Source organism: Bacillus rossius, chromosome 6, assembly GCF_032445375.1.
Source record: "Bacillus rossius redtenbacheri isolate Brsri chromosome 6, Brsri_v3, whole genome shotgun sequence".
Classification (NCBI taxonomy): Eukaryota; Metazoa; Arthropoda; class Insecta; order Phasmatodea; family Bacillidae; genus Bacillus; species Bacillus rossius.
The window spans coordinates 83,442,493-83,464,643 of NC_086334.1; the positions used below are offsets into that span (position 1 = coordinate 83,442,493).

General features: G+C 38.6%; 2 protein-coding genes across 4 annotated transcripts in view; one reads left to right on the forward strand and one right to left on the reverse strand.

The window, feature by feature from the left end:
• The window catches only part of LOC134533340 (multidrug resistance-associated protein 1-like), a 180,125-nt gene that overhangs the window by 126,764 nt on the left and 31,210 nt on the right, over positions 1-22,151 (reverse strand). The gene's annotated exons all lie outside the window — the stretch shown is intronic.
• Positions 1-22,151, forward strand: part of LOC134533339 (uncharacterized) — a 176,104-nt gene that overhangs the window by 97,985 nt on the left and 55,968 nt on the right. Inside the window, exon 2 of one of the 2 annotated variants that reach the window (XM_063370860.1) lies at positions 4,381-12,164. The exons of the other annotated variant lie outside the window; for it this stretch is intronic. Coding sequence (XP_063226930.1) covers positions 5,998-7,104 — 1,107 coding nt within the window. The 5' untranslated portion in view covers positions 4,381-5,997 and the 3' untranslated portion in view covers positions 7,105-12,164. Of the gene's footprint in view, positions 1-4,380; positions 12,165-22,151 lie in introns of those variants that run through there. 2 annotated transcript variants of the gene reach the window in all.

The following is a 22,151-nucleotide window of genomic DNA, read 5'->3' on the forward strand; positions in this document are numbered from 1 at the left end:
CAACAGTCATTGCATTGGCAATGATATGTAATTCAAATGATTCAACACTGTTATCAAGTAGTCAAGAAGTCAACTATCCTGATGAATTCTTGATTCACTGGATCTACCGGGAATGCAGGCACATAACTTGCGATAAAAAAATTTGTTCACCATCATTTTGCTTCGGAATTCAAACGTAAATAAGCAATACAATGGTACATGATTGGCCATAAAAAATCATGGGCAATTTTCTTGAAGCTATCATTTTGATCGGCAAGTTTAAAGTTAAAGTTGTTCTCTTGCCATGGATCCCAATGATCCCTTCAGACTTGCGCCTATTCCATTCAGACGTCTCCAATTTCCAATTCGCTTGGCATTCGCAATGATTGTTAATAAGTCACAAGGCTAAGTAATGTTCATTTGTGGGTTGGATCTAGGAAATCTTTGCTTCTCACATGGCCAATTATATGTTGTGCATTCTCATGTTGGCAAACTACCAAATTTGTTCTTTTATACATTTCAGGGATTGACGTAAAACAATATTCATAAACTCACATTAAAATAAAAACACAACAATATTTACTATTTAATATTAAAAATCAACATATATTTCAATCCTTATTTTATTATATTAATAACATTATGGCTGTCATGGAACCAAGTTGAGTTTTTTCTTTGTTATAATTTAATTAAAATGAAAATCGTCCAAATTCCATCATATGTTAATGGTAAGGCGTCAATTCCTCTACTACACACAGTCCATCTTTGGTGTAAATGCTTCAGTGGATCCACAGCATAGAAATACTTACCACCAATCTCACTAAAAATACGTTAGGGCAGGACATCTGTCTGGTCCGTAGTTCTTTATAATATTAAGATGTCAAAACCTATTGGTTGCAGATACTCTCATAAATGACCTATGTAAAATAGGCTATGTTTTTTGGGCATTCACTGCAATACTTGGTTTGAATTTAACTGTCGATGTTTTAATGAAGTTCATTTCAGTTTATAAAATATAATGGAAAAATAACCTCTGAGAGGGTAAATGTATGGATATATATATATGGTCCTCGCTTAGCCATATTAAGGTATTTGTGTATATAATCCGTTAAAAACCTGGTCGGTCCTCGTAACCACGCACATTTCTCCTCAGTGTAAAATGACCGTTAAAATTTCTGGTCCTCGCATTGCAAGGTCCACGCAATGGCTGGCAAAATCATGGTCCTCGCAACATATGTTAAACCTACTCGGGATTACACATATTCTACAAAAATTAATTATTCAAATACTTTGTGGTGTGTAAAGAACAAGAAAATTCTCCCCATTAAAATGATATGGTTGTAGCAATCGTCACTGTTGTTTTCCTTGTGGTCCTCACTTTGCGACTTAAAGCCGTGGTCCTCGCTAAGTATGCTGGTCCCGTATTTGTGTGTGTGCGTGTGTATATATAAAAACACACACACACATACTAGTTGAAGTACTCGGCGTTGCCCGGGCTAAACACATCATAATACAAGGAACGTCACTACCGAGTTTCAAATTTATATGACATACACTTTAAAAACTGGAAATTTTGATTTTATAGTGCCATTGATTGCACAATCTCGGTGCATCAAAACTACGCATCAGCAAAACCGGGACACCAATTTTCAGCTTCGTTTTATGTGAAGGCAGGTAACCCCTAGGCAAGACGTAACGGACGCACAAAACACGTTACAAATTCAAGGAAACGCCATCTATGACGAAGTTTTAAAATAAACTGTAATTAGCACCTTTAGTTCGCTAGCAGCCGCGAGATTCACTTGAATGGGTTTAGCCAAGGAGAAGGATAGGACGTATATGACCGTGTGGCGGACATAGAGAAATGACACAAACCCTATGACTTACCTTCTATGATGTGTTATTATAAAACAGAATTTACCCCTTTTAAACTCCCCAAGCGATGCAATTTTGAAATTATATATAGTGCAAGTCCTTGTCAGAATTGTAACGGGAGAGGAAAATTATTGATGGTCCAAAAAAAGAAAATTAATTAAAAATAATAAAAATAATTCTAGTAAAAGAAAAAAAACAAATTAAACACAGAGAGAGGAAAAAAAAACAATAGTTTAGGTTAGCGATTTAAAGTGATAAAAAGTATTTAAATACTAATTGAACTCTTATGAGGGTACTGATTGCTTTGTTGTTAATATCACACGGGTGTTTTATACTTGTATGGGAAAATTAAGAATGATAAGGCACAGTGGCATAGCGTGGGTGGGGCGGAGGGGGCGGCCCGCCCCGGGCGGCAGCCCGCGGGGGCGGGTCGCCGGTGAAGCGGGTTGAGATCTGATCTATGATTCATTCATTACATGTGTCAGACACACTATAATGTTCCATTTTTATCTAAAATTTTGCGCACCAACTATTTTTTAATATTTATTTAAAATAAAAACTGCGAAATCACTGACAGAGCTCTTTATAACGTTTGTTTGTTTACATACGAACGGCAACATCGCATCACGCCGCGCCGCCCGGCGCGCGCGAGCCGAGTTGAGCGGCACTCCTTATTATGTTAATTACTCATACAAAATCTTTTGTTTCACGCGTCGGCCCGTGTCGATGCCTCTCTTTCGCACTCATTGAATTTAGTACTACGCATTGTACTGTAAAGTTTGACCTTAACCCAGGGAAAACCAAACAACTTCCGCAAACCGGGACACAGTAAAACTCCTATATTGCCCCGTACCGCGAGCGCAGGTAAACCCAAAAAAATATTAAAACCGAAACTAATAGCAGTCTTAAAAATACTAATAAGGTTGCGAACAGTGAGATGAGGCAGCAAGTTAAAAAGACGCAAAATTTATATGACAACATTTAATAAATATATATATCATAAAATCGTTTCATCACAAATCGCCGCATCCATCATAAAATACATACCCTATTACTACTTATAAAAAATAGCTATATAATAATACTAAAAAAATACTTTAACAATTCCCCCAAAAATTATAATTTGATCATATACTTCGGAGCTCCGAAAATTAAATATAATTACCAAAAAGGCATTAAAAATATATAAGAACATATTAATACAAATACAAATATAGATACGCACCGGGCGTATCACCGCTGTAAATACCAATTAACATAGGCGAAATCTAGCAAAAAGTTGACACACCTTAACATGCAAATAAATATACCAAAAATTTAGCAAATTACAAATTATGGGTTTACAAGCCATTCTCAGTTAAGTCATTTTCTAACGGTCGACGCCTTTTTTCTTCTAGGTCTGGCAGGGATTGGGTGAAACACGCTGAACGTAAAATCCCAGTTTCAGTTATATTAATCCGTTAATTTAAATCCCAAAAATCCACAAATTATAGTTTCGCACCAGGGGTCAAAGGGGTGAACGGGGCAGTGGCACGGCTGGCACTTACTTGCTTTTTGACGTCGTGATGTCCGATCACCAAATACACTCGTTTTCTCACGAGTGTTTTTAATAGCAAACCCTTGCCATTATACGTTACCGTAGCTGCAGGTATTTGTACGGATATGACGAATCCTTCGCCATACCGTCTTGGAGTTTATTTCGGCGCACATAATTCATCCTTGGAAAATCCTCGCGATATTCACACACGCATCACCAACCACTCGCGTTCATCGTACCAAAGCGTTCTAAATTATATAAATGAACCCCGTTCATATTCAAAAAGGAACACTCGTATACAGTTACTTCGATGTGGAACCATCACCATGGCCAACCCGCGTTTTACTTCACGTGCGCGCCCGCCTGGGCCTACCAGGCGACTCCGCTCGCCCGTCTCACCTGACGTCACACAATCAGCTGTTCTACTCGCGCGCCGTCTAGCGCAGCGATTACCAACATATTCGGTAGTGTCCTCGAACTTTCCAGACCAATTTAATAACTTAAAATCTTATAACTTAAACATATTAAGACTAAACAAGAATTACAAATTTCTTTTTTAAAACAACATATAACAAACTTAAATCCAAAATAACTCGTATTACCAGGGCATCCGAAAGATTAATAAAATACGTTAACCATTTCTGCCAACATAAACATTATCAAAGGTAGCAGCTGTAGCACACATGCTACAGTACTGATCTTTGTTTGTTTTAGTGCATCGTGAAGTACCGTTACGCAATCACGCTTTACTCGTATGTTTGTTTCGCGAGAGTTTCGGATACGGAACGAAAGTCATTTTGATTGTGTTTCGATCTTTTAAATACTGTTGAATCTTCTAAAACTAAACATTTAGAACTTTACCCAATCTTTGAACTAGTTTTTGAAAATGTAAAGAGTCAAAGAAAGCGGTGCGGAATTCCGCAAAAAAAAAAGGCTAAGAAAGAAGCAGATGCGAAGAAGTCTCAAGGTGCATTACTGAAATATTTTAGTTCCAGTTCTGGTTCGAAAGCCACGTTAACGTCTTCGGTGGCATCCTGCAGCAGCGGAAGTGATTCCAGTGTAAGTAGGTATATGATTCCTCCATCTAGAATCATGCATGGCCTATAATTACTGAAGTTATTTATTATTATTATTATTTATATATTTATTGTTTACAAAAGTTACAATATTTCTTACATTAGTCTCGAAAAACCTATTCACCTAGGTTTGTCTGCGAGTACGGAGTCACACTCGTTCATTAAATCTTATTTTATAATACACTTAAAATTGCTCTAATAGCTGTTTGAACATTGATTATTGTTTAAAAAGTATGGAGTATATTAACATAAATTACATTGAGTTAAGGTACATCTTTTTAAGTTTACGACTGAATTTTGTCCTGCTACTTGAATTTAAAACTTCAATGTTATGTTTTGTAAATCTAGTAGTAGTCTAGGAATATTTTTGTTTTGTTTTTGGATAACTTGATTATTTATGGTACCTGTCATACAAAGAAAACATAATTTTTCATTTAGCTCAAAAATAGCACCAACAATTTTTCTCAAATTTCTCGTCATTTTATCTTTTAATAACATCTATAACATGGCTTACTCAGTCAGTTTTTACCGGGAAACTCTAAAAAAGGTAGCTTCCATACAAAATCAATTTTGTTTGTAAATTTTCCTATAAGCCCGGAAAACCGCGCCGTCACCAAAACCACTTTTGTTTTGTGATAGATAAAATACTTATTTGAAATTTGAACGTGTCCTCCGGCCAATATTCATGGCAATACATAACTTATTTTACAGGTACAAGAAGAAGACGTACCTGCCGTCGCAGTTGGAAGTAGTTCTGGTCCCACCACAGAGCAGGGTCAAGACGAAGTCGACTCATCAAAAGTACCTCAAGCATCTAGTCATTAGCCTGCAGAAAAAGTGAATGTTGCCAAAGAAGACATAATTGAAATCGTGCCTTCTGCTCCTGCCGAAATAAAAGATGTGAATCTCGACGATGTAGGTTGCTGGCCTTCTCCTATGACCGACGAAGTAAGAACGCTTCTAGTACGTCGCGGATCTGACTCAGTACAGCACATCGATTCCAAATTTGCCGATGTTGTTCGCTCAGGGACTTCAACGAAAGGCGGTACCCGAAAACTAACCAAAGAGTGGTTCTACAAACCATTATCTAAAGGCGAAAAGGTTCTCCGAACATGGATGGCGTACTCGCCTTTGAAGCAATCCTTGTATTGTTTTTCGTGCAAGCTGTTTGGCAATTACGGCTCTAACTTCGCATCTGAAGAAGGATTCAACAAATGGTGGAAGCTAAATCCAAGAATAGGAGACCATGAAAATAGCCTGGAACATGAACAGAGCTTCTTGAAATGGAAGGAGTTGGAAGTTCGCCTGAACTGTAAAGCAACCATCGATCAGAAACAACAAGAAGTTTTCTAAAGTGAGGAAAAGAAGTGGAGGGATGTACTGTACAGGTTGCTGAATATTATCCAGTTCTTAGCCAAACAGAATCTGGCCTTCAGAGGACATCGAGAAGACATTCGAGGAGATGATAGTGGCAATCGCGGGAACTTTCTGGAGTTAGTGCACCTCCTAGCTAAATACGACCCTCTTCTAATGGAACACCTGACAAAGATAAATCTGGGAGCAAGTGTCTCAGTTTCGTATCTATCTCCAGAAACCCATAATGAATTTATAAACTTACTGGGACAGCAAGTTCGATCCACCATCATCCGTCGTATTCAAGAAGCTAAATATTATTGCGTAATCTTCGACAGTACACCAGACATCTCCCACAATGACCAAATGAGCCAAGTTCTGCGATACGTACATATCGAAGGAGAAAAAGTCGCCGTGGTAGAACCTTTCATTGACTTCTTCGAACCAAAAGGAAAAAATGCAGAAGATCTCAGCAACGATATAATCGCGAAGATAACATCAGACGGACTGGACATACAGAATCTGAGAGGACAGGCTTATGACAATGCTGCCACAATGTCAGGGATCCACAATGGAGTTCAAGCCCGGATTAAAGCACTGAATCTGAAAGCTATATTCGTTGCATGCACAAACCACTCACTAAACTTGGCTGGGGTACACACTGCTTCTGAATCAGTGGATTCCGTGACGTTTTTTGGAACTCTGGAGAAGCTGTTTGCCTTCTTTTCCGCATCAACTGTTCGATGGAACGCTTTGGTTGCCGTCACAGGTCAAGCAGTAAAACGAGTCACTGAAACGCGCTGGAGCGCTAGACATGTAGCTGTCAAGATGCTTAAAAATAAGTTTGAGGTAGTTCTTGAGGTACTGGAACAATTAACAGATTCATCTCAAACTTCCGAAACAAGATCGGGAGCCAGTCTTCTCCTGACAGCCATACAGTCATTTAACTTCCTAACTTTTCTTGGCTTTTGGGCTGCAGTGCTACCTGAAGTAGATGACGCACAGATTTACCTGCAGCAACGAGGACTAAGTGTGGATAAGTGTGCTCAGAAACTCTGCGCTTTGAAAACCCTCTTAGTGGAAAGTAGAGACCGTTTCGTGCAAGAAGCAATTGACTTTGCTAAGACTCTCTGCGAAAAACTCGGAATCGAACTCGAAACGAGAAGAATTCGCAGGAAAAAACCGTACATGGCGATGAATCTTCTGAAGATGCAGCTTTGTCTCACGAACAGGAAATCCGTCGAGAGATTATCGCATCATTCGACAAGATCATTCAAGAAATGACGACTCGATTCCAGCAAATTCAAGAAATATCGGACAAGTTAAGATTTTTGATGCCAGCGAAACTTTTGGACAGCAAGTTCGAGTGTGATAGTGTTGCAAGTTGTGAGAGAAGTTTTTCGAAGTTGAAGCTAATAAAAAATTACCTCAGATCTACTATGAGCTCCGCTAGATTATCAAACTTGGCTATATTGTCGATTGAACAAGAATTGGCTGCTAATATTGATTTTGACAAAGTTATTTCTGACTTCGCTGCTCATAAGGCCCGTAGAATCCGCTTGTAAAACCGCTCATCCTATTTTAACTTCAATAAAAGGTACCTCATTGCATGTGCAATTTAATTTTAATTAAGCACCTATAGAATGGGGGCGGCAAAATGGGTCTCCCGCCCCAGGCGCCGAGATGGCACGCTACGCCACTGATAAGGCATCTAGTGCGTGGCAACAATGTTAATAGACAATAGGAAATAAACTTCTAGCGCCTGCGGCATTGTCAACACACACTTCGTACGTGTACTGCATGTTGCATCTCCAACGCATTTGATTCTAAATTGGACTTTTAGTAAGGATCCCTAATGTTATTGATAATATAGCCTATAGCCTTCCTCGATAAATTTACTATCCAACACTGAAAGAATTTTTCAAATCGGACCAGTGGTTCCTGAGATTAGCGCGTTCAAACAAACAAACAAACAAACAAACTCTTCAGCTTCATAATATTAGTGTATGTGTGTGTGTGTGTGTGTGTGTGTATATATATATATATCTATATCTATATATATCTATATAGCCAGCTAGTATGACGTCACGCCCACCATCTTGGATTACGACATCACAGTCGTCATCTTGTTTACGTTTGCTAGAGTGCGCTACACACAATGATTGCAACAGTTACAAGATAATTCAAAATTGCGGTGATGTCATCCTAATTGTCAAGGTCATGACCTCGACGGCTTAGAACGGCTTGACGCTAGGAATTTAAGTCACTTTTGGGAATTTTAAAGCCGTTGACAGTTTTGATAACTGAAACGAGAAATTTTCCCTCAAAACTGGAATTTTTCCCTCGAAATATGAATTTTTTTGGGAATTTTGACACCAAACATTGCCGCCGAAACGCCAGATAAATAGGTCATTGACCCCATCCTCAATCCACAACATGAAGCCAGGGCTCGGAGCAATCAAACTATAATACTACTACTAACATGTTTAATTATGCCGATCTGAATTCAAGTTATGTAGTTATGAGCTTGCAACCTTGCGTACTTCACTTGCCCTTGACGAATCTGGACAGGTTTAATGTTTGGCCTCTTCACATGGTAATATCTAGCCAAAAAGGATGTTTACATTTTATTTTTGCACACAATTTTTATTGAGAAATTTTTTTTTAGCCGAAAATAGTCATTTAACACTTAATTACTGTCCCGCGAATTTATGGAAATTTAATTTATTATTTTACCTACGTTTTGTAGTTACCAACGGAAGGCTGTGTATGTGCATGTAATTGTTTAAACTTATTTGTAAACGTGTATAAATTAATAAACGTGTATAAATTATTAATTTATAATAAAAATTATTTATGTTTTTAAGAGTTCTTAAATTTTTTAAATCAAATATAACCTAAAATCGTTTTTCAAAATGGTGACGTTTTCAACTGGAAGTACGTGAGAAGTACACAGATTTATTTTTGACTTGCATACTTGAATATACTTCACTTTCAGTTATGCAGCCCTTGTGATATCACTTCCAGGGACAAGGACGTATAGTATTATGTACTTCAGGCAAATACGGACACGGCCTTACAAACTTCAATTTATCTATAAGAATTAATTTAAATTTAATAGAGTTTAAAATTGATTTTATGAAACACGAAAGCTATTATAAGTTTAAATCCACTGCGGAAACACTTGCTAAGGCAGTATTTTTTTGTGGTTCTCTGGAAGTTTATTTTTTGGTTGTTTCTGGATCGATAATGAAGTTTTTTTTTTCATGTTGTTCCGATATATAAAATGGATACAAAGATAAAAATACAAGGAACAGGATGAATCTTAACGATTTAAATAGTTTTCTGTAGTGACTGAGGTGGTTTATTCATTAAAATACTTAGTGTTCATTTTTTTTGTTTAAGTTGGATTTGTTTATAACTCTAAAAATTAATGCCGCAACTAATAGAGTGACTATAAAAATTGCTGTTCGTATGCAATTGTATTGGCATGAATTTGCTAGCCTTTAAATCATTGAAATGAAAGTTATCTTTCTTTTTATATAGTTAGGTAGATTTCGGAAAAAGACTTCCTATTGTAGCAGTTACCACTGTGTGACTTCCGGAAAATTTCTACAAAGTTTTTCGTTAGTTTAGTGTCCCCAAAATCATCATCTCAAAACATTATATATGCATATACATAACATACATACATTGTTATGAACACGACAACTACGTAATTTTGCACAAAATATTTCCAAATTTATGAATAGAAAAAAAATGAGAAATCTTGGTTGAGTTTGTTAATGGAAAATATCTGACCAATGGGGCAGAAATGCGGAAGGTTTATTTTTTTAAATAGGACAATTGCTACAACCCCCGCATCCGTATGAAGAGTTATTATATATCTCGTTTAATTTATACCAAAAACCTTTTGTAAAAATAACTGCAAGGTTTAATAAAAATGGCTCAGAGGACAAAAAAATTTCTTAACTTCCTTAGCAGGCACGCCATCAAATCAGTTCAAATTGTTTGTAAACTTTAGATATGTTCTAAAAAATGTTTATAAAACGATTTTTGATAAGTCTAAACATTGTTGCAGGGAGTTCAAACAATTAGAATTGAAAAACAAACAAAAATTATAACATTCTTACCACATAAAATAAAAAATATATTCTTATTTTCTGCAAACTTAATAAATAGTATCTACAACTTTAGTCTGAAATAATACTTTATACAACCAACCAATACTGTAAGGGATTGTAAAAAAAAAAGTAGCTAAAGAATAGAACATTTCTTAACTACCATTCACTACCAAATATGATATAATTTATCGAAAATCTTCTAAATAGTATTGTGCCGTTAATTAGTAATTTCGACACGATATATTTTAAATTTTTATTATGATTTTAAATTTTTTTGTGTGGAAATTTTTTTGCTCTACTATAGTGTGATTTTACTTTGTTAGTCTGGTGTACTCCTCTGAGTTAAACTTTGTCTCAGTCCTCTGAAGCCCCTTTCCCATCGGCGTATCGGATATTTTGCTGGCCTAATCCCTGACTGGCAGACAGCTTACCATTTCCCCGCCTTCAGTCACGCCTCAAGCCGGTAAAATCATTTCTCTTCGTGAACCTAACTGCATAGACAAGCCTGTAGCTTGCAGGCGACCAGTTCTCAGAGACGAGCTGAGATTGGCCTTTTTCATCACGTATTAGTGTTATGTTCGCTCCTCTGCAGCCACGACGGGGCGTAGATTCCCAGCAGCGTTGCATTTTACCCTCCCCCCCCCCCTTCTCAGTTCCAAGTAAGACCAATGACCGGTCGTAACCCCCTGGACAACAGTGACCGTCCCCAAGGCCGACTCGCAAAAACGAGTGCGCCAGAACTGATAGCAAGCGCTACCTAGCGACCAAGTCGCGAACTTCTCCGCTAGCCTACCCTCTAGGGCGCCAGAGAGCAGCACCTGCTTTCCCTTGAGTTATATGGACGCCGTGGGCGAGTCGATTGTTTTCAACTCAGACCCCTCCGACAGAGTTCTCTACTGTCGCCCAGTGATGCCAACTTCAAAACTCCTGCCAGAGTTTTTTTTTTCGCCCGCATTCGGGCAAGTTCGGAATCTTTCGGCGGCCCAGACCCCCCCTCCACCTGTAAGAGCCGGCGGCCACTTTTAATTACGAGACGCGGTTTGCCGCGACACAGATCAACTCGCGTCGCGTCTGCAGACAGATCTCCATCGAGTATCGGCGAATCGGCAGACTCTGCAAGACTTCATCCGACCGCTAACGACTATGTAGTCGCTTTGTATAAGGGATGCTATCCCTCAAGTCAATCCTAGTAGATTAGTCTGTCTGCATAGTTTAATTATTTGCCTTCGAAATTTTTTTTTCTTTTAAATGTTATCATGAAGAAATCATCCGCGTCCTGCCGCGCAATTCGCGAGCTCCAGACCCTGGCTGACTCCACGACTGCAGCGTGCTGGGCAACTCCCCTGTTTTGGTGTGTGATAATTTGCGACCCCCCCTTTTTTTTCTCTTAAATTTTTTTTTGGGGCATTTTCTGCCCCATAGACTGCCTGTATACAAGTTCTAATCAGTTTTGATTTGGACTTTTGCAGACAGGGTCGATGACAGGGAGAGACTGATTGCTCCCATCTCGTGGCCCCCCCCCCCCCCTCCTGTTCCGTGGGTCACATTAGAAGAAACGTTTCTACTACCCGACGTGATCGTTTGAAGACCCCGGGTGGTAATGTAAATTCAACATTTCCCCCTTACCTAGCTACGAACTATCTTAAGCGGATGACCAACCCACCAGCGACCAGTGTTTTCCTCAAGAACATGTAGAACGAATAGAACTAATTATCAATGTAATCATCGGATCCATCCAATTTTGGGTGTGAAACTCATAATGCAAATGTTTATATTTCAAACTAAGAATGTAAATTGTTTTAAATAATCGCGGGCCGGCCCCCTTTTTGTTTTTGTGTGTTTCTTCTTTTGAAACTTGTTAAAACCTTTTGTATGTAAAATAATGGAAACAAGATAATTCATCAGGGCAAATAAAACAGGGAAACTATAGATCAAGTTAATCGTGTAGTTTTTATTTATTGATTTTAACGATCCACCAACTTCCTCCTTGCTTGTTACAGGAAGTTCCTAAATTTTGTTTGTTCCCCACCTCGTGTCGCCTCTGGTAAATCAATTTATTTAACTTATTTTTTTTTTATCCAGCAAGTTTCCAAGGCTCCTTTTATTTAATTCACGATAATTCAATTTTGAGGCACGAGGGGCGTTACAACTTGGTAGCAGAGCATGGTTTCTGGTTTTATATGCATACCTGAATAATATAAGTAAAAAAAAAATAATAAATATAGATAAAAAAAAATTAATTAAATTTTGTGATAGCAAATTTGTAATCATAACATTGTGAACTGATCGCTGGTACACCCGGTAGTTATATTGCTTTTTCTATTTTAAAATTTATTTTGAGTTTTACGTGCCTCTGTGATTGTGTTTGCGCGCGGTCAGACATCGCGCGGCCTCCGTCGTGTAGGTGCGACGACCCTCAGGCAGCGTGCTTTATCAAGCGCGCGTGTCATTCTCCCTGTCATCCTCTTCACCCCTCCCCCTCTTGCCTCACCGGCTGGTGGAGACAAGGTCATGCCGTTGACCCGTGTCCGGCAGCGTAACAATGCGTTGCAATCTAGTTTGTACCTCACGGCCGACAGTGCCCTGATTTTGTCTAAATTCCTCCCTTTGTCTGTGTTTTTTTTTTTTTGTAACACATCTGCCGGCAAACCAGGCCATCTTTGTGAAAAACAGATCATCGAAGTCCTTTCGGACATCGTGGTATTTTTTGTTTTGTCTCTCGGCGTCTTGCGCGCGCCGACTTGTTATCTCTTCACTACATGACAGGGCCGCCAACCGCGCGGAACTCTTCTCTACTCCACCCACATACCACGTATTTTGTAAACAAACTACCCATGCTTTGTATGTCCTAATAATATAATTTTTATGTCACAAAACAAGCACTATAAATAATCTATACTACCTTAAATTTAGCAGCAAAGTATTTTCTTAATCTAGGGTTACTAAAATATAACATAATAATTTTATATAGACCTTATAGTAATATTAACAATACAAATAATATGATAATATAAACCTTTTGTTTTAGCTAATGTTAAGAAACTTCCATTGTTTACTATTTCTAAGTATCTTAAAATTAACGATTAAGTATTTTAATAGTACATAAAATAAATTTATAAAGAGTCCATTTATTACATAATATAAAATAATAATATGCTCATAAGTAATTTTAACAAGTACTCTAACCCTATTGCATCGTTCACAAGCAAAGTGAATATACTTCGACGTACCATTTCATTGTGTCACTATACAGATCCATGTGCCTAGCTTTTGTTTAGATTTATTTCGTGATCACCCAACGAGAGGTGCAATCACTCATGCCTTTAAGGAAAGGGTACTGAATTAAATTGTTTATATACACGGGTTGAATCCCCAATACTTTTTACGCTAGCCATGAGGTGAGGAATTTATTGTAAGATAGAGTACTATACCTTTTTTTTAACGTCGAGTTTTCTATGAGCAATTTACCAATTAATCTAAGAATGCAAAGTAAAGGATGAATAATATTTTTGTAATTATGATTTTTGAGTAAACCATTTACTAACTTTTATATTTATTTTGGATCGGTATCAATTTCGGTTATAAGGTGGTGTGCATCTACGTTTTTAAAACTGAGCACAATAGCTCGCGCATCACTGTACAATAAATTTGATTGTTTTCTTGCTCTCTACCTAAAATTATTAGTTTGATGTTCATTATTATTTTACAGTGTTTCGCAACTGTGACTTCCAAGGTGGCATTAAGGTTTATTTTCGTGTATTTCTAAAGTCGAGCTAGGTCAAGCTAGTCACAGTGCAGCACTAAATTCAGGCGTTAAATCGCGAGAGGTCCTCTGAGCCTATGAGCCAAGACCTGGCCCTCTAGGTGAAAAATCCTATGACCATAGAGTGTTCCCTGGGTTATATCCCCAGCACTCACCCTTTGGACGACCTATGTTCAAATCCCCTCTTAGGCAGTGTGAACTTTTGTGCCCTCCATGGAAGATCCGACAGCGAGATTATAATTAATTTAAAATTAGCTTTTTTTAGGATCATAATATATCATGTTACGATGTTACTTATAGTTTGTTTTATTAAATTTTAGTGCAAGAATTATGATTTATTAAAATTATATAACTACAATATTACATCAGTCAATTTCGTATTATCTAATTTTTCTTTACATTATTCATTCTTCATCCAAATTCGTTGATCTTTCGGGTTTCGAACCCGAACTAACTCAGGGGTGAAATTCCCTCGTAGGTCTCTCTGCTTCAGCCTGATGGTCTGATCAACCGTCAGAGCTTGAACATATTGAGCCTATGTGAGTTAACAAATGTAGGTATCCGGGACCGAGGTGTGCTTCGCTTTTTAAGAAAGTATTAAATTCATATCTTTCGTCTGATCCATCGTCAGATTGTGCAGAGCTATGACTCAATGCCTTCGACTTCTTATGGACAGCGAAACAATTATGTACAGGGGTTATATTCCCAATCTAGTTTGTAAGTTACGGGTTACCATACCCATTTACAGGGGTTACAGTCCCCATTAGTCACTGAGTGCTCAAGGACGCATTTCCCTTGTTTCGGCCTCAGTCTTTTCGGCCTCCCTCATAGCGCCCATTTTGTGTTCCTACACGATATCCAAAATCTGAGATCAACGGGATGATTTTCATTTCATTAATATAACAAAGACATAAATAGTTGTAAGCATACAGGTACTTTAAGGTTAAGCTTTAAATTTAATATTTTTATTTATTAAATGATTTTAAGGATTTATTTTGAATAATTCAAAGAAGTTTAAATGGACTCTATTTAATTATTAATCTTGTCTTGGACTTATAAAGTGTTACAGTCAAAGGTCATGGAATTAATTCGGCTTCTATTACAAGTAGTAGGGCAACAGGCATCCTTTTTTTTTTGTTCAATAATAATAATAAACATCAGAGTGGTATGCAATGAAATTTCCTAATTTATCGAATATTTAATATTTTATTAATTTCATTCTCTCCTACGTATTATTGATCTGTTGGGGTTTTCATCCCCAAACATTTAAAATTCCACCAAGGGAATACCACCCTTAGGCCATGTGTCACTCTGGGACTGAGGCTCTGTTTCGCCTTCGAGCAAGCAGCAAATTCGACTGTCTTCTCCATCGCCTGACTGTGCAGGGCTAAGTCCCAATGCCTTCGGTTTCTTATGGAAAGACTATTTTCAGGGGTACACAAATCCCCACCTTCATAACTGGCACCCGACGGACCAAGTTCCGGTTCCGGCCCAGTGTTTTAGGCCCGCCTCACAGCGCCCATGTTTAGAGTTTTTGTCACGTGACACCATTCCCAACATCTGAAATCAACTTTCATCATGACATCATTCACCGTTAAGGGTGATTTAGACAATTATAATACACCTTCGATTTGATCAACATAATTTTTTGTAAGTAGTAGAATACAGGCGAACCTGGTACTAGTTTTACTGAGCAGTGTAAGTGTTTTTTTATTTTCCCTATATGCTCCGCATTCAAGCGGGGGAGTATGTGCCGTTAATTAGTAATTTCGACACGATATATTTTAAATTTTTATTATGATTTTAAATTTTTTTGTGTGGAAATTTTTTTGCTCTACTATAGTGTGATTTTACTTTGTTAGTCTGGTGTACTCCTCTGAGTTAAACTTTGTCTCAGTCCTCTGAAGCCCCTTTCCCATCGGCATTTCGGATATTTTGCTGGCCTAATCCCTGACTGGCAGACAGCTTACCGTTTCCCCGCCTTCAGTCACGCCTCAAGCCGGTAATATCATTTCTCTTCGTGACCCTAACTGCATAGACAAGCCTGTAGCTTGCAGGCGACCAGTTCTCAGAGACGAGCTGAGATTGGCCTTTTTCATCACGTATTAGTGTTATGTTCGCTCCTCTGCAGCCACAACGGGGCGTAGATTCCCAGCAGCGTTGCATTTTAGCCTCCCCCCCCCCCCTTCACAGTTCCAAGTAAGACCAATGACCGGTCGTAACCCCCTGGACAACAGTGACCGTCCCCAAGGCCGACTCGCAAAAACGAGTGCGCCAGAACTGATAGCAAGCGCTACCTAGCGACCAAGTCGCGAACTTCTCCGCTAGCCTACCCTCTAGGGCGCCAGAGAGCAGCACCTGCTTTCCCTTCAGTTATATGGACGCCGTGGGCGAGTCGATTGTTTTCAACTCAGACCCCTCCGACAGAGTTCTCTACTGTCGCCCAGTGATGCCAACTTCAAAACTCCTGCCAGAGTTTTTTTTTTCGCCCGCATTCGGGCAAGTTCGGAATCTTTCGGCGGCCCAGACCCCCCCTCCACCTGTAAGAGCCGGCGGCCACTTTTAATTACGAGACGCGGTTTGCCGCGACACAGATCAACTCGCGTCGCGTCTGCAGACAGATCTCCATCGAGTATCGGCGAATCGGCAGACTCTGCAAGACTTCATCCGACCGCTAACGACTATGTAGTCGCTTTGTATAAGGGATGCTATCCCTCAAGTCAATCCTAGTAGATTAGTCTGTCTGCATAGTTTAATTATTTGCCTTCGAATTTTTTTTTTTCTTTTAAATGTTATCATGAAGAAATCATCCGCGTCCTGCCGCGCAATTCGCGAGCTCCAGACCCTGGCTGACTCCACGACTGCAGCGTGCTGGGCAACTCCCCTGTTTTGGTGAGTGATAATTCGCGACCCCCCTTTTTTTTCCCTTAAATTTTTTTGGGCATTTTCTGCCCCATAAACTGCCTGTATACAAGTTCTAATCAGTTTTGATTTGGACTTTTGCAGACAGGGTCGATGACAGGGAGAGACTGATTGCTCCCATCTCGTGCCCCCCCCCCCCCCCCCCCTCCTGTTCCGTGGGTCACATTAGAAGAAACGTTTCTACTACCCGACGTGATCGTTTGAAGACCCCGGGTGGTAATGTAAATTCAACATTTCCCCCTTACCTAGCTACGAACTATCTTAAGCGGATGACCAACCCACCAGCGACCAGTGTTTTCCTCAAGAACATGTAGAACGAATAGAACTAATTATCAATGTAATCATCGGATCCATCCAATTTTGGGTGTGAAACTCATAATGCAAGTGTTTATATTTCAAACTAAGAATGTAAATTGTTTTAAATAATCGCGGGCCGCCCCCCTTTTTGTTTTTGTGTGTTTCTTCTTTTGAAACTTGTTAAAACCTTTTGTATGTAAAATAATGGAAACAAGATAATTCATCAGAGCAAATAAAACAGGGAAACTATAGATCAAGTTAATCGTGTAGTTTTTATTTATTGATTTTAACGATCCACCAACTTCCTCCTTGCTTGTTACAGGAAGTTCCTAAATTTTGTTTGTTCCCCACCTCGTGTCGCCTCTGGTAAATCAATTTATTTAACTTATTTTTTTTTTTATCCAGCAAGTTTCCAAGGCTCCTTTTATTTAATTCACGATAATTCAATTTTGAGGCACGAGGGGCGTTACAGTATCTAAAACGTTTCTCTGAAACAAACTTTCGTAAATTTGAGTTTTTTTGTTTTTTTTAAAAAGGAATTATGTTGGCGTCATCTGCAAAGCTAATGAGATACACATTTTTACTGATTCTTCCGCAACATTCACGTATTCAATAATATGATTGGACAAAGCTTTCTTGGGCAACCCCGATATTTGTTGTTTGGATATCAGAATTGACAATGTGGACCTAATCATTCAGGCTGAGCAGAATTGGTACTATATGCTTTATGTCATTAAGATAAACCTGAAATAATTTGTGTGTTTTTTAACTATTCCCAGTTAAAATAATGTTTTTATTCAACATTATTTTTTGATAATTCGTGTCAAATCATGTTATATGCTTTACATAAAATTCCTATTGATTCATCATCAATTGCCTGTATCGGTATCTTTTATTTAAAAAAATCAGCAAAAGCTGTTTCAGTGCTTCTAGCTGTTGTAAATTTGATAGTATTTTGTTATTTTCATACATATAATTTTAACACATTGTTCAAATATTATTGCAAAACAAGACATAATTGCTATCAGACATTAATTTTATATATTTGATTTATCACCTTACTTATGCAGAGAAATAGTTATTGCAATTTGAAGATATTATGGAAAGATTCCAGTAGTAAAATATGAGTTTATTATAGGAAATAAAGGAACGTATATACCATTAGAAAACCAACCAACTATAAAAAAAAATAATTATAAAAATTAAAAATACTTTACTACACATAAATCACAAATTACAATAATTACAATAACATTCAAAATATTGCGTGACCTGATACACAGCGGACCATGGGGCGAAAGAGGACGCGTTTTGCTGTAAAAAGTAAAATAAAGAAAATACATTTATGCGGTTTTGAAACCAAATAATTCAAATGTGTAAGCAAACACTGCACGCTTGTAAGCGCACAACTGCTACGTTGGTATGACAGTTTTGCTAGCACTTCTTTCAGAAATTACTTAGTTTTAATACGTATAATATATTTAGAGTGTATATTATATAATAGGTCACGTTTGATTCACGCAATATTAATATTGTCATACACACAATAAATCTTGTCTGATAGAGAATAAAAGGTTTACAATTAAAGTTCTACAGAGTTTCGTTAAATCATATCTGTGGAATATTAGGATATAGATGTTTCATTGCTCAATATAGTTCGAAGGAAATGGAAGAGTTTTCATCAATTGGCTTTTCTATCTTCAAAACACAACGACTTACTGTCACCGAAACCAGTTTTGAAGTCGAACGTTTAAAATAAATTTTATTTCCTACAGAAATCCTCAGCGATAGTTGGGACATCTAGCGGGCAAACTCTAAACTCATCGTGCCTGACGTCTAGCGGCGTAAAGCTGAACTAACACATCATTCGTCCATTTCACGAGCTACACGCGTCCGTTACATGACAAGTTTTAAACTAAAATTATTTAAATTCTGTACGTAATGTTTCAGTTTTGGCCTACAGGAATTGTAAAGGATACTCAATTTGATTTGTATGTAAAATAAAGACCGTGTACAGTTCTTATAAATATGAAATACTTCGTTTTAAAAATTTCTTAATTACAATTTAGTAACAAATAATTTTTTGAAAAAATTTTTCTACCACAATTGCAAAAATCAAAACGATTTTATAATGCTGTAATTTACATTTTTTTTACCGACAGTGCTATTCGTGGGCTAAATAATTTCCCTCGTGCCTGCAAAACTATGGATCTTGGCCTTAACTGCTTTTGGCTCTTGATATGGGCTGTAATTTTGTGTCACGCCATGCTGCCAGTTGCGTTTAACTGTGGTTTGTATTGCAACTTTGATGATATTTTATTTGCTTCCTTGTAATGTTAACTTCCTTTCATGCCACACCGATATAGGTTGTTTTTCTTGCCACGTAATTATTCTTGTTTATTTTTATTGTTTGTCTCATTGCCCTGTAATTTTAACTTGTCCTTTTGTGCAAGCCTATATCATGTTTGGGCTGAATGTATGCCACCAGCCTACTGCACCGAACCACCTCGTAAGGTCATGACACGTCATGTTTCTAGTCTCAGAAGTTTTTGTAATCACTGTATGGCATGCATAGCCTGTGCAAACTACAGTAAAACCTTTTTGTTGCGACCCCATTTATTGCGACCACATCTCTATTACAACCCGATTCCCAGGAACCGTGAAAAAATTGCCGAAAATCCGAAGAAAATCAGACAGAAAATAAGTTTCTTGTGGTGAGTACAGTAGAATCCGCTGATGCGACCCCTCACGGTTTCCGGAAAAACTGACTTATAAACGGAATGGTCGCAATAGAGAATTCGGGCCAATTTTTACCCCACCCCAAATACATCCAAACATAAAATACTCACGCTAAAAGAATTCGCGTCACGCGAGTTCGGCTATGCTAGCCCGCTGGTTATTATTTTCGTTCAAAACGTGGCGAAGGAACATGTGTGGATCAGGTAGAAAACATTCGGCTATAAACGAAATTAAATAAGAACAATGCTATCCTGAAATGCTGTTACATGTTTTTGGAGTAGATAATCACAGCGACAGACCGACAGGATGCGCTCCCGCCCTTGTCGTCAGCGATGTTTATTTTAACAGCTCAAGCAATTATCTTTTCCACGGCCCTTCGCAGCGTAAAAAAAAGAAGAAAAAAAACACGTTGGAATGCAGACGGAAAAGTAACTACAATATGCAGTAAAATAAACATATTTACGGCCCTGCTAAATTTTTATATTCAATAAAATTCGAGGTATTAGTGATTTTTCAGCAGAAACTGCTGTGTGACTAATAAACAAGTTGTAACATAATAACTTAAACTTATAAAGTATTTATTAACGGCGAAGGACAGTCGTATAAGACCATAAAAATATTTATTTTACCGAGAATGGACTGTACAACTAGGCTTTTGTCGCACGCGGTGTGGGAGGGAATGCGTTGAAATGTTAGTGGGTTGTGGCGGGGGGGGGGGGGGGGGGGGGGTTTACATGGTTTGTGGCTCTGGGAGGGATGAGCCTTGAAGAATTATCAGGGGATGGAGAGGTAAGCGTCACGTCACATATGCAGCCTGGCCGGACGAGTTTCTTATGCTCTCGCAGAAGCTACCACAGTGGTTTTTCTGCGGGCGGGTAAGATAACATGACAGCTGAGACGGCTTTTCGTGCAATAATGGACGCGCCGAGCTCGGCTAGACACTGCCGTGTGGACAGTCTAGAGGGGTGGTATCTAATTTTAGCCGTCTTTTGTATGCCTGCCTGCTTACAGTACAGCTCCCGCCAAGATAAACGTGAACACATAGCGCCCAACAAAGTGTAACAGACTTGTTTTTCAGCCGATTTTACTCAAATTTTTGACTTTCTCTGCTTAAATTTTTCACAGTTTCTCAAAAAACGGTCGTATAAACGGAATGGACGTATCAGAGGGGGTCGCATCGGCGGGATTCTACTGTAGCGTGTTACTGCGTTTCTCTTTCTGAGTGCTGTACTGCGGTAGGCAGCGCATATCTAAAAATAGATACCACTTCCTGTCGACCGCTGTCAGCGCTTGACAACCCCCATTCCACGTCCCTTTGCCGGCAGGGTGCAGATAAAGGTTTTTGTGGCAACGTGTTTACGTTTAGCTTTTTGCGAGTGTCTAGTGTGGTACGCAGTTAAGGCAAAGCTACCTGCTGGATTTCTCTTGGTTTTGATTACTATCAGTTCACAATACACAGCGACCGACTGGATGCATGCCTGCCTCGACTCATTTTAACTGCCGCAGCAATGTTTATTTTGACAGCTCAAGCAATTATCTTTTCCCGTGGGTTGATGAAAAAGGTCGCTTCACCCAGCATAAAAAAAAAAAAAAGGCTACGCCACTTATTCCCCACGCAGGAAACACTGGCTGCCGTCTGTCTCCCCCGCATTTATCTTTCTTCTAACATTCCACGTCTCACTCGCGCGAGCAATAACGCAGCGACCACACATTTGGCAGTTTTATGCTTTGTTTGGTGACAGCAGTTTGATTTTATTCGGTATATTTCTTTTCATAGGACCCTTTCTATTAAAAAACATTTATATTTAAGTTTGAAAGCTTGTAATTTCCTTGCCAGAGATGACTGAACTCGAACTTGGTGTGAAAAGTGACATATTTTGACCTCTCCCTCACCGCTTTAGTACCCCATTCATAATAGTCCAATTTTACGGGAGAAGGGAGGGTGAAATGAGCATTTTCTCACTGAAGGTTTTTCAAAGGAAGCGAAGTTGGGGTGTTATAAGGGAGGACACTAGATGGTTTGTGTGTCTGGGAGGGATGAGCTAGCCTTGAAGAATGTTCCCGGGGGGAGGGAGGGGTGAGCTTATGCGTCATGAAGCCGCTGCCGCCAGCCAGACGGGCGAGCTTCGTGTGCGCCCACTCGCGTTGCAGACCTACAGCTGCCATATTTTTACAGGAAATGTCCCATTATTTTTTTGTTATTCTTACATGAACATTATTGGAAGTATTAAAACCGACACAAAAATATGCTGTGTGTTAAAATTAATAGATTTTAATGATCTTTCATTTCTTTTTTTTTCTTTTCTGATTTTCACATTTTGGTCAAAATGTCCAATTTTTTGACGGTTCCCGAGAATGTATTCGTAAAATCACTGCTTCGTTAAATCCGGTGTTTGTGACATCAGGGTTCTAGTGTATTTAACTATGGCAAGCAGAAAACGTACATGTAAACTAACCAGTAAAAATAAACTGTCTTTTGACATATT